Raw genomic sequence first — 13,527 nt, forward strand, 5'->3', positions numbered from 1 at the left:
GTGAGACACTGACATTGGAAAAGAAATTTACAGCTCTCCAGTCAGGAGCAAATCACTCTTTGTTTCTGAGGTGGTGCTCTTGCTTAGAGGCTCTGTCTCTTGGAGCTGACTGCACTGGCATGAACTTGGACCAGACTGTCATGTGGTAGGGTCTAAACAGCTCTGGAATAATAAACTCTGACACTTCAAAAACTGAGCTCTTGGGTTCAGTGTGTGGAACTGAGGGGATCCATGGTGTAGACATTGCTGTCACCTAAACTCTGCCTTTTCTTTAATTTTCTAACCTTTTTCAAAAGGTGAATCACATCATTGTGTTTCGAGGAAAAATAAGATTTCAGTTCCAATTTCTCTCTGCCAGATTCAGGGACTTTTTATGTCTGACAGTGTTTTTATGATACTGAAGCACTAGAGTCCATGACTAATGACTCATTTTTGGGCTCTTACTGAGTGGTGTATTTGGCTGATGGCAAAGAGTAAACAAAAGTAGGGTGAGGTTTCTAACCAAATTGGGGAGAGTGTCTGCATCACTAGACTGTTCAGGAAGGAAGGTCTGAACTGTGTTTGTTTGCCATCAGTAAAAAAAAGCAGAGGGAATGTCTTCATTGCGTAACTGGAAATGAAGCACTGTCTGGCAAAGCTCTTGGTGGGAGTTTTCTCAGGGGTTGCAACAAGAAGTGCAAGTGTGCCATACCAAGTATTAATTACATGGAGATTCCAATGTGCAAAATGGTAATTTCCCAGCATGATTTTCCCTCTCCTCTATTTTCTATTGATTAGTATAATAAATTCTATTTGGGAATTAATAAGTAGTCACTTGAGAAGTCACAGTGACCCCAAACATCTCGGCTTTGGAGTTGCTACCTCCCAGCTGAAGTTCAGTCTGCCAGTCTTAAGCCTGTCTCCCTCTCTGTTCAAGCCTGAAGGACATGCTTGGATGCACTTAGGAGGGTGTAGAGAATCATTCAAGTAACTGGCCTGTTCTTGGTTTGATGTGCCAATACATGATGGTTGTCACCGTCTGCCCTTCAGCATGTTCACAAGATTTTCTCAGGAAACTGCTCCTCTGCAGATTACTGGTGTGAGGCAGGTCTGTGTGGGGTGCAGGTTGTGTCAAGGGCCCAAGCTGCCCTTGTGAAGAGAAGTTGCTCAGCTTGCCAGCCAAAGGTTTCAACTAGGAAGCATTCCATTTTTTTTTTTTGTTTTTTTTTAAGCATCTTGGAGAATAAATTCTGTTAATGGTGTTTATATTGTGATGACAAGGTCTTATCTGCACTATGGCAGAGGGACCAAAGGACATCTGGGTACTGCTGAATGGGCATCACTGGAATCTGAAGATGCATGAAGAAGCAGCTGCCAGAGGATATCCTGGTGTCCAAAGGTGTAAGCCTTGCTGTAAGGACAGCATTTTTTGTATTTATTTACTTCTGGCTTTCTGGATCCAAAATAATTCCAGGCCATTCATGGAAGTACTAAACCTAGGGTTTAGTACTCCCTTGTCTGGATTCAACCTGTTTTAAGTTCCCAGTGAACTATCCAGGAGGCATTTCAAAGCATGCAACAAAATCCCATTTAGAGCCTGTCTAGAAACCTCGGTGTGAAAAACGCTGCCTCTTTATCTTCCTTGTAAGGTTGCAACTATGATATTAGCTTGTGACAGCAATTATTGATGGTGTCATTAAGGATGAGATAGAATTCCTGGAAATGCATTTATTATTTTCCCCTTTTTTGCTGCGGGGACACTGATCAGTGGTGGCAGAATGAGATGTAAAAAAACCAAAAAGAGACAGAGAGAAGGTGGGGGGTTAAAGAAACCCATGTTTATCGTTTGCCCTCATCCACGAGGAAGGGAGAATAATTCATGAAAAGCTTTGTGTACTAGAGCTATTAAAGTGCAATTTTTGCAAAATAATGACTTGTAGCAAAACCCCATTGTTATTTATTTTCTCTATTTTCAGCATCAGTTGTGTAAAGTATGGACAAAGAAATAACCCCTTTAGAAAGCACTCCAAATGTGCTGTTACAGTTGGCTTGGAAAGACAGCTGCTATTTCACCACGCAGCTCTGATTATTACAAACACATTGTTTTAAAGCTTAGCAGCTGTGTAATAGTACATGATGCATATGTACACGATGTTATATCTCTTTCTGTGTCCCCTCTTTCAGTAATCACTGCACTTAAGGCTCAGTATGAACTTTATTGATCCATGATTGTAGCTCGTTAACACGGACCTATTCTCTTGCATCTGAGTCAAGGACAAATAAATATTTGTGTCTGAAATGGACTCTGGGGGAAGGATTTTTTTGTCTGCATGGACTGTGATTAATATAGGCACACACCAGAGGTGTTAAAGAGGTATTGGGAGAGGGAGGGTTGGGGTGAAATGAACTGGGGGAAGCTTGGTTAAGTTCAGCAGATTTCCTGTAGTGGGAGATCCTCTCACCAGTTTCTATTTTCAGCTGGCTAAGTGATGCAGGTTCACTGTGGTGCTTATTTAAAAGTGGGTGATGCAGGATGTTCTGAGGAACATGCTGTACTGTATTAAGGCTTCCAGTTTTGGATGGGATGAGTAGTTGCTTTTGGACATATAATAGCTGAGGGCCTAATGTTAGAACATGAGCAATCTGCAGCACACTCAAGGCAGTGGTGTGAATCCAGCAGGTCCAGATGCCCTCCCAGGGACCCTTTGTAGGCACAAAGGTGGGGGAAGAAAATTCATCAGTTCTGAGCCACTGGCCACTCATCACTGCCCTGATTCTTTGAAATAAGCTGCAGAGATGAACCACTTTTCCTACAGGTTATTATGCTCAGGGTGTCCATGTGCTGCTCACTGATGTATCAGCCATAACTAAATGCTTATGTTAGAAATCCTGGCAACATGTGAATCTCCTTCTTTTGTACCCATATTTCATTTTCTCCACTGTCCTCAGAGTAAATAAAACCTGCAGGAGTATGGACAGACAAGTCTGCAGACCTGCCTCTGCACCAAGTGGTTGATCAGACCTCTGTTTACTGCAGGGGGTTTAATATCAGAGCATTCCTATTCAGCCTGGAGGAAGATTCATTTCCAGAATGTTAAAGCTGATGTTAAAACAAACCACGTGCCTTCTGGTAAGACAGCTAAAAGGGATAAGGAAATGGCCAGTGATGAGTTGCCACTATTTCCTAATTAATCACAGGCTATTGCAATTTACCTGCTAAAAGATGGGCAACCCTTTATGCTGACATTATCCGTGGGGGACTTAATGGTCCCTTCCAGGAGTGTAATATCATGCTTCATTTTGTCATTGGCTTTTGAAGTATCAGGTTGAGCAGAATGAAGAAAAAAAAAGCCATTTCTTTCCTGGTCTAAATAATATCACTGGAACAACTTAAGTGCCACTGCTTTAAAACCTGCCAGGGGCTCTGAATGAATCATGCTGGGTTAGAGCACAATTAAAGATACACTTCACAATGCATTGAATTTGGGTCTAATTTATTGTTTTTTTAGGCATGGATCTATGCACAGTGCTGTCAGTAACATGAGCAACAGTTGGTTCATCGCTAGGCAGATACCCTGAGTTAGACTGGAGCCCAAGTTCAAGTGGAAAGCATGGCCAAAGGCCCAAAATATACAGTCATAGACTTGAATGCTTGGATAGACAAGCACATTGATGGAGTCTGGGCTCTGTCATAGCACAGGGCACACGACCTCACACAGCTCAATCCGTGTGCCATGGACAGGAAAGTGTGGATCTCCATTTACAGTTTGAAATGTCTGCCTCAATGTGAACCTTTGTGGGAGATGCCGTACTCATACCTAGGTGGTTGGAACGGCAGCAAAATTTGCCCTCCTGTGTAAAAACCACATAGGAAGCCTGTGGCAAAGTAGGAATCTTGCAGGTCTCCTAAGGTACCTTCCAAAGCCTTTAGTACAACAGAATAAATTTTTCAGTGAACCTTGGAGTCTGAACGTGGATTGTTTGTGTTTGAGCCTTTCTATGATTAAATCTAAAGACGTAAAGAAAATCCATGGTGTGTTTAGGAAAAGGACTTGAACATCTTGGATCATGGGCAGCTTTCTCCTTTCATTTGCCTTGATAATATGCAGGGTACTTAGCTCTTCATAAAGTTAATTTAGATAAAAGTCAAGACTTCATGAGTAAGAGCCGCCTTTTTAGCACACTACTTAGGAGTAAAGGCATAGGGATATTTATCCTTATGTGTTTTGGGTTCTAAACAAAAATATTCCTCTTCTAACACTTAGAGGGAATACCTGCAGTGTAGTACTGGAGCCAATTCTCAGTTTGAACAAGTTTAAGTTGGATCTTTCTGACTATTTCTTGAGTCAAGCTATCAAATTGGAGAGATGACTGGTCTCTTCCAGTGCTTCAGTTTTTTTCCTTGTGTGTCAGCCTCCCTTGAGAGTTTGAAGGGGATGTGCATTTCCTTGTGCTCTGTTTACTATTCCTTCATTAAAAAGACAATCTCTCAGCTATCTCCTGGGGGACTTGCTGATGCTGATTGACTTTTCCAGCTGTTCCCACTTTATTGATCTTCTGTCTGAAAAAATTCCAACAGGTTTATTCTCCCAAAGGCAAAGTGTTTTGTGTTAGATGAGCTTCTGAGGGCTGAGTGCAAAAGCTGATAGGAAAAGGAGGCTTTTCTGGGGTGAAATTATGCCTGAACCAACGTGGTGGTTTGAAAGATATTAGGCAGTGAGATTTTAGGGCATGGTAGAGTGGGAGTGATCAGCTGTGTGCTTTCTGAGCTACCCACAACTGGCAAACGTTTGGTGGGGAAGAGCCCTGTGGATCACAGTAATTTATTAAACTTGGTGATAACCTGTGAGCTCACCTTTTTGGAGAGTGTGTATTGATACAAGCTGAGAACCCAGTGTCTGCATTTTGAAAAGGTGGTAACTGGAGTGCAGGTTGTTAATCCTCGTGCTCAGGGAGTGGATAAAGCTTGCACTCGACCAGTGCTGCTGTGAAATACTTACCTGCAGTGTAGCACTGGATTTAGGAGAGGTGTAATCCAAATGCTGATCTGACTGTTGCCCAAGCCAAGAAACTGGGTGACATTTTTGCACTTATATCCCTGTCCCTATATCTCTCAACCAAAATTCTTCACTCTGAGGAACTAGGAGAGGATATAGTGTCATGGTCTGACTGTCTGGATGAGAAAGGACCAGAGTCATTTGGGAACATTCAGAACAACCCTAGCTTCTCGCCCGGGGAGCCAGTTGTGTAACCAGGTCACCCTGCAAAGCAAGTGGTGCAGCCTACAGAAGAGCATTGTCAGCTGTATAATCTGGCCTGGGAGCTCCTTCTGTCTGAAGAATTATGATGTCTCTGTTATGCAGTGCTCAAAAATATTATTTCAAAAGGCTGGGAGGGTTTGCAGACCCTGTCATGGATATTCCAGTGGTAATTGGAATGGATAAGCTTTGAAGGATTCAGGAATGTGATGATTTTATGTCTTATATATTTATTTCTCATATTGAAAGACAACTTGTGCTGAAGTCTGTTCTGGTGGGAATATGACACCACAAAATACCTGTTGAGAGCAATATCAGGCTGAGGCTTGTGTTCTTTTATGGCTCCAAATTCTGTTTTCTTCTTTAGAAAACTAAATTTGCATGATTGCTTTGTCTTCTACATGCAAGTCTAAACTTAGATGATTTTTAAAAATGCAGAATTCTCACAAATGCAAAATTGTGAAATGCTTGCAAAATGCATTACATCCTCTCGTTAAGGTTATTAGCCTTTATGTTTATAGATATACACAGATGTAGTGGCTCCTGAGCTTTATTGTGTAGATTTGTGTAAATCTGCCAGTGTCATTCATTCACTTGTACGTGATAGGGCCATATTGATTTTAACTAATTTGGGATCTGGTGCTGTCTTACTAGTTCTGGAAAAGTACCATGTAGAGGCTCTCAGTTGTGCTGTGACTGGAGGTAAAGATGTGTTCCTAGGTCTAGAAGGTTCTTCTTGCATTGCCAGTCCCCAGCTGTCTCAGGTGGCTGCATCTCATGAGCTTTGGATTTTTTAATTTTGGGAACAGTAAGAGTCAGTTTTTCCCCAGGAAGCTAAGTTAATGTGAAGTGCTAAGGAGCCTTGCCTGAGGTCAGGCAGGACTCTGTGGTATTTATGTTCAGATTGTGTGGGTGTGCTGCTGGGGACAATAACCTTTGTGGGTCACAAGTAGGGGTAGACATAAGGCTTGTGGGAGAGGGGTCAGCTGAGGTAGGGACTGGAAGGAACTGCAGGCTGACTGTAAAAGTTGGTTTGGGAATTGTCTGCAATTTTTAATATCTGTGTCTAAGGAACTGGACTAAACTATCTTTATCACTGCCCTCTTTTTTTAATTACATCAGTTTTGCAAAGATTTGCTGATGGTTTGAAAAATTTAATATTCCTTGTGTTATTTTAGAGATGACTCAGGTTTATCTAAATGTCCCCGCAGTACTGCCTGCCTCTGATTCCAAAACAGTCAGACAGTGTCAAAGGCAAGTTTTGGGTAAATCACCTTCCCAGGGAGCATGAGGGCACACACATGTGCATCCCCAGCTGGGAAACTGAGATTGGAGCCACCTGTCCCCCTGTTTTAGCATGGTGAGCTCCTGTCTGGGTAGTTTGTATGACCCAGAGTGTGCTTTTTCTCTGAGAGGCTGGAAGAAATTCTTTGTCATCCACATCTAGCTCAAAAATACAGAGTTGAGCAAGGAGGCAGTTCCACAGTCTCCCCTTGACATTTTGTTCAAGACACATTTAAGAGAAGTTCCAGTTTAAATATGCATGGAATAGCATAGATGTTAAATGGAACTTCTAGAGCTGCTTCACAAAATCCTACATTCAAAGCACTTCCTTTTGCTATAAAATAATGCAAATTAAAATGATTAGCTACTTCAGAGAATCGTTAGAGAAGCATTTTTAGCTATAGTAATAAAAGTAGAAAAGGGCCTGGGAAGGGCCTTGTTTCTAATTAATTATCTAATTAATATCTGATTAATTAATGAGGCTTTGTCATCAAAGCTGTCTTTTATCTTTGAGGCTATTAAAGTGTCCTCTAGACCAAATTTCTTGAATATGTGTTGATAAGGCCATCTTTGCTGAGTCAGTCAAGTACTTGGAATCAAATCAATATGCTGCCTTATCAGGGATGCATAAAACACCTCTTTGGAAAATTAGAATACACCAGAATCAAGAACACGATAAATATGTCAGATCTTTTAGACAGTACAAAGGGAAAATGAGTAATGATGAAGTGTAGTTCTTCAGAGCTGTAAAAGAGTAATGCTCTTACATAGACTTTACCGTAGTGAAATGACCAGAGCAGGAAAAGTAGAAGCCCTTGGAAGGTCAGACTCTCTAAGCTCCAGGTTGCCCCCATTTCAAGGTGGCTGAACTCTGTCTTGGGCTGTGTCTGCAGGGATGTGGTGTCCTAATCTCACGTGATGAGGTTCTGTGAGGTACCTTTTCCACCAGCGGGCATCAGCTTTGCCTGGACTCAACAAGGATTGCCATTTCATCAGTGGTGTGATGGGACGAGCATGCAATGAAGGGAAGGGCTTATCCCAGCTTTTGAGAAGAAGCCATTTCACATTTTATCAGGTCTCTGTTTATATTCTTTATGCTGCCAGCAACTCTTGGGAAATCCATATCATATTTCTCTTCTTATCTCTGCTCGCTTCACTTTGTAATGTGATAAATTGTGTAAGTCACAGTGGAGTCCTGATACCATTTGGCACTTGCTTCTAGAAGTAATTCTCATACATATCCAGAATAATAACGTTTAAAATGTAGATCTTTTGATCTCATCTCAGGATGGCTGAGGTCCTTCCCCTTAATTTTTACTGCCAGCTCGTTGCATGCAATTTTCTAACCCATTAATGGTGAGCTACACCTTGTTTTCTGCTAGTTGTGTGTTGGTTGCTTTGGTCTCTTTTTACACTGAAGGGTGGAAGACACCTTAGCAGAGCAATACATCCTCATCTATTTTAGGGTGAATAAGTCATCCTCTGAGTTTACAGTCTTTGTATATAGGTAGAAAAAAATGTGGATGGGCTTGCAAGCTAGAGCTATCTGGTTTGTAGGTGGCTAAATTTAAGATGAAATAAATGGCCATGGTAGAGAGAAGATGGAATCTTACAAATGGAGGAGTAGAGTTATTTCAACTTCACAGAAGGAGGCACCAGTCTTTGTTGCTTTTGTGCCTGCTTATTGTGGGATATTCAGCAGCAGAATGTAAAGTGAAGCTTAGTAACCACTACACCTGCTTCCTCTGATCAGGTTCCCAGCTTCTCTGAAAGGATTCTTTGCTATAGGCTTTCCTAGTACAGGCTCTTGCCTGCCATCAGGTGTTAGGATCCATCAGTTTTGCTTCAGAGTAGTTTGCCATACTTTGGTAGAAGCAAGATGTTGAGACAGCTTCAGAGCTGCCTTTAGCCACTTTTGTGTCCCACAGTAGCTGAGGTGCAGTGCCCTTAAAAGTCCTAGAGCAGGGAATGCCACTCTGGTGCTCAAGGTGGTTTTTTCGGTTGATCTGCTGACTCCTAGTTCTGCTTTTCAAAGCATACCTTACTTTTTCTGCCATCTTACCTATTTCCTGCAATTCCCTTGCCATTCCTCTTCTTGTCTGAAAACACCACCTTGTTTGGGTGGTTCTGCAGAGTAATTTAGATCTGAAACTGCTTCTGCCTTTCCACAGAAATGGTGTATCTGGAGGTAAGGGTGCAGAAAAGAGCAGGGATTGGGGAAGGACACCCTATTTTCTGATGGTGAATGCTGTTTAGGCACCCTGTGGCATGTTCTGGGCAGCCAGTGATTGCTGGGGATATCCAAAGCACCCCTGTGTTCCTACAGGAGAAGTACAAGCACCATGCAAACGTGGCTTTCAAGTTAGTCCCCACCATCCCTGTAGGGTTCATACACAAAAACTGCATCTCTGTAGACGGTTCATGCCCATCTGAGTAGTCATCTCTGCCAGGAAATGACTGCTGTGAGCAGTCCCCCTGCCCTGTGTGATGGTGATCAAATGAAATACTGATGAGCAGTCAGCCACTAAAAAATGTGACTGATATTCGCAACTCCTGTGTTTTATTAGCCATTAATCCAGAGGTGGAATATTCTGTATCCTTTTGTTCAACCTCTGAGACATCCAGTGTCCTCTCAAAGGCTTGTATTGAATAAACAAGAGAGGACACCTTTCCTGCAAAACAATAAAGAGAAGAATCTAAAAAAAAAAAAAAAAAAAAAAAAAAAGAGGAAGCCAGTGTTCCTAGTTATCTCTTCTCACCTTCATTTCGAACTGTGAATCACAATGACTAGGGCATCATGGCAGCTCATTTTTCCTTGCCTGTCTCCACTCTACATTGTAGATGGATTATCAACAAAGGTGATCTTCAAGTCTTCCTGGTGTTTGGTGATGGGAATCACCATTAATCAAAAAATAAAGGGGGTGAAGGAAGGGTGCTGGTAATTGAGGTGGATAGTCTATTCTGCTGTTTACATGACATGCAAACTAAAAGGAAAAAAAAAAAAAAATTCAAGAGAAATTACCAAAACTATGATCTGCTTGAACTCCTTTTTCCCCAGTGGGATCTCTGGTTTTAGATACTTTTGAAACTTAGTGGAACTGAAAGTCCACTAGAACTGATGGGTTATAGTTCCAGAAGTATTGAGAATGTAAAACCTTGTGTATGAGGGCAGAAAGTGGTTTTATTTAGATTGTGTTAAATACTCTGAGTCTATGCTGATATACTTAGTTGGGGGTTTTTTGCAGGAAGATCTTCCTGTTAAAGATTGGTCCCTGAGACATCCATGACAAAAGATGTAACTGGACTAGTAAAACCAGTCATAGAATGATCAGAGGCATGAATAGCTTGTACAAGGAGTGGCTGAATAAACAGAGAGTCTTGAGACTGGAAAAAAAAAGATCTATGGAGAATATGACAACAATCAGTGAAATCACAAATGGCAGCATGGGGCTCCATGGTTTTGTACTTGTTAAGTGGTAGAAGTTAAAACAAAAGGGAGTCTCTCTTCATACAGCACAGAGCTGTGGTGTTTACTACCATGTGACAGCAAAGTTGCCAAAAGTTTCCCTGTGAGATTAGACAGATTTATGGAACAAAAAGCCCACTGATGGCTCTTGCATGCAAAGGCATCATCTTCAATTTAGGAAGTCTGTGATATTGCTGTAGGCTGGGACATTACACCAGAAAGCAGCACCACATGCTTGCCTGGTTTCTGTTCACTTCTCCAGACTTTGATTGTGGCCCTTAGTTTCCTCTAGTGGGATGGAGGCAAAGGGAGGCAGTTCTTTCTGCTTGCTATTGTAAAATATTCTGGCTTTATATTTATTGCAGTCACTAAACTCATGGTTGGGCAAAAACAAGCTCTCAGCAAATGTTTTGGTCTCTTAAGTGGCAGACTTACAGACTACACATTCTGGAACTTCCTTGGTTAGTAAATAGGTTTAGCTCCACAGGGCTTCTGTGGATACTTCTGTTGTAAAATGTCCACATCCAGACTTATGTCAGCTCCAGACAGGGACGGACTAAGAATGAGATTGTGTTTGTTATCTCCATTGATGCCATTTTTGATGCTATCAGATAACAGTACCAGTGGTGTCCTGGCTGTGGGGTTAGCAGGTCCTTTGCCATGGTCTCGTTAAATGGTTTTTTTTTTTGGTCTGTTGTTTTTTGTTTAGTTTAGACTTTTTTCATTTGCAGGTTTTGTTGGGGTTTTTTGTGTTTTTGTTGTTGTTGTATAGTGTTTTTCTGTTGGTTTTGTTTTGAATTTTATTTTGTCAGCAAAAGTGTCTGTGTGTGTGACCAGGTCAACCAGACAGCCTTGCAGTGGTAGTAGTGGATTTTTCTGGCCACTGCCTCACTGGACTCTTGACTCAGGAAGGGTCTTTTCTCAGTGTGTCATATCTTCAGAAAGGCCTTTATCTCAGGGAGGTTAATTTGAGGGGAAGGAAGGGGAAGGGAAAGAAGGAAACGTTCCACAAGTGGTGGAAGACTGGCTGCCTGAGTTCCTGTGTTGTACAGTTGACTTCTTTGTAGTGTATTAATATGTGAGCTGTGTTTGAATGTTTTCCTGCAGCTGGATGTTCAGAGAGATGTGCCTCCTCTCATGTTTCATGGGATTTAGTTTTATGCTGCAGCTTTTCTCAGAGCCCTCATAATTGCTTTCCTTTTGCTGGCTCTTGATTTTCATGAAACTTGTAGAAACTTTGTTCCTCTTGGGTTTTTGTTTTCCTGCCAAACTGGGAGAAAATTGGCCAATGAGTAAGAGCAAGAAGTTGTTTGGGGGGTATGGAGAGACAAGCATGCTGCAGGCAGACAGTTTGCAGGCCCATGAGAAGTGAAGCAAATATTAATCTGGCATCTTCCTGTTGCTCTCTGAAGTGCACAGAGAGTTGGGATATTCTTCTGCTCATTTAAGCAGAGCTGTGCCTCCACACAGTTCTCAGTGTGGGGCTGCAGGTATGTGTAGTGGGACTCTGGTCTGGAGATGAGTGCAACAGCTTTAGAAAAAGCTTAGAAAATGGCTGAAAATCTAAAATCAAAAGCATGATGGCTTCTTCTCTGCACAGAGGGAGAGTCACAGGCACAGAGGAGAAACCCCCTGACAGGAGGGTTGGTGGAGGAGGTTGACTTTTTCATCCCAGTTATTCAGTGCCAGCATTTGCAGCTCTTTTTCTCTGAGAGACTGACACATGTTTTATAGCCTATCTCCATAGCTGAATAGCTGAGACTTCAAACAAACCAACCTGCCTTTCTCTGTCTGACAGAGCCCTGAGATGGAAAGTGTCACAGAGGAGAACTCCTCTAAAAGCTATTCACAGGGCATTCTTTCTACCTCTACTTCATATCTCTGTGACTGAGCAAGTCTTACCACGATAAGAAGTCTGCTGGCTCAGGCCAGTTTGTTGGATTCACAGAGAAGCTCAGGCTCAGATTTAGAGGAACAAGATGGATTTTGTAAGCTTGTGGTGCACTGAGTTATGACCAGGTTTTGTATAGAGAAGCTTCTCTGCCTGGGTGTATCCCTTGCACCTTGCTCTGCCAGACTGGGGGGCATTGCAGCAATGGGTTAAACACATCACAGCCTGTCATGGGAGGGCAATGGAGTCAAGAAGATGGTTTTTTTTTTCCCAACTGTTTAAAACAGAATATAATTTTGGGAAAAGTTGTAGTATCCTAATAAAGCACTACATTATAAACCTTGCTTTTACAAATGCAATATGCAGAATTTGGTGAGGAGCAAAAGTCTGATGCAGCCTAGACCCTCAAGGTCGTAATCAGAAACAGGGCCAAATCCATATTATTCCAGACACGTGGGACAAAACGCATGGACTGAGTTTTTACAGGATTGTTAAATATGGCCAGAGTCCATTCCACATCACAGAATCAATTAGATTGGAACAGACCTCTGACATCATTGAGTCCAGCCTATGACCCCACACCACCACGTCAACTACACTGAGTGCCACATCCAATCTCTTTTTGAGCACCTTCAGGGATGGTGACTCCAACATCCCCCCAGGCAGTCTGTTCCAATGTATAATCAGTCTTTTTGTGAAGAAATTCCTCCTGATGTCCAGCCTGAACCTCCCATGACACAGCTTGAGGCCATGTCCTCTTGTCCTGTCATTTGTTACCTGGGAGAAGAGGTTGACCTCCAGCTCACTACACCCTCCTTTCAGGGAGTTGTAGAGAGTGATAAGGTTACCCCTGAGCCTCCTTTTCTCCAGGCTGAACACCCCCAGCTCCCTCAGCCACTCCTCAACAGGACTTCTGCTCTAGACCCTTCCCCAGCTCTGTTGCTCTTCCTTCTCTGGACACACTCCAGCACCTCAATGACTTTGTTGTAGTAAGGGGCCAGAACTGGACACAGCACTGGAGGTGTGGCCTCATCAGTGCTGAGTGCAGGGGGGTAATCACTGTAGCATTCCTAGTCCTGCATTGTAAGAGTTTCTGTGCTGTCAGCAGTGCATTGAGGTGCTGTTTAAGAAAGCATTGCTAAAAACACTTTTATGTATGCACGTGTGTGTGGTTAGAAGCCATATGCAAATATCAGCTTGACACTGAAGGCAGTAACAACCTTCCAAGGTGATGAGATTCCAGGGATGGCTTCAATGGAGGAACCCAGGGAAGAATCAGGTGGGCAGGATCAGTTTGCCATTAAAGGCCCAAACAAAGTTAAGGCAGGCATTTGGGGTGTGACTCTTGGCAACCACCTTTTATATCACTGAGTCTTTTGTCATTTTGATGTAACTACAACATTTCTTCCCCTCCACTACTTTAGTAATGTGCTTCGAAGGGGATCATATTGAAACCAGAGGAATAGGAGATAATATGGTATCCAGTCTGCTTGTAGTGTCAAACAACTGTATGAGGTATGGGCTACCTAATTTGGAATTAGAAGTAATTAGTAAAGGAGAGGGGTTCAAGTTAAGGTTAAAAGTTGACTCAAGACTTTTCTATTCCACCTGTGGGTCATATATCTTTAAATGTTCAGGCTTGGGTAGCT

The 13,527-nt window shown here is 42.4% G+C and overlaps 1 protein-coding gene across 5 annotated transcripts in view; it reads left to right on the forward strand.

Annotated features, from left to right (window-relative positions):
• Positions 1-13,527, forward strand: part of SORCS3 (sortilin related VPS10 domain containing receptor 3) — a 241,436-nt gene that overhangs the window by 83,192 nt on the left and 144,717 nt on the right. The window contains exon 1 of one of the 5 annotated variants that reach the window (XM_069019976.1): positions 13,234-13,393. The exons of the other annotated variants lie outside the window; for them this stretch is intronic. Within the exon in view, the coding sequence (XP_068876077.1) occupies positions 13,305-13,393 (89 nt within the window). The 5' untranslated portion in view covers positions 13,234-13,304. Of the gene's footprint in view, positions 1-13,233; positions 13,394-13,527 lie in introns of those variants that run through there. 5 annotated transcript variants of the gene reach the window in all.

Source organism: Aphelocoma coerulescens, chromosome 6 (genome assembly GCF_041296385.1).
Source record: "Aphelocoma coerulescens isolate FSJ_1873_10779 chromosome 6, UR_Acoe_1.0, whole genome shotgun sequence".
NCBI lineage: Eukaryota > Metazoa > Chordata > Aves > Passeriformes > Corvidae > Aphelocoma > Aphelocoma coerulescens.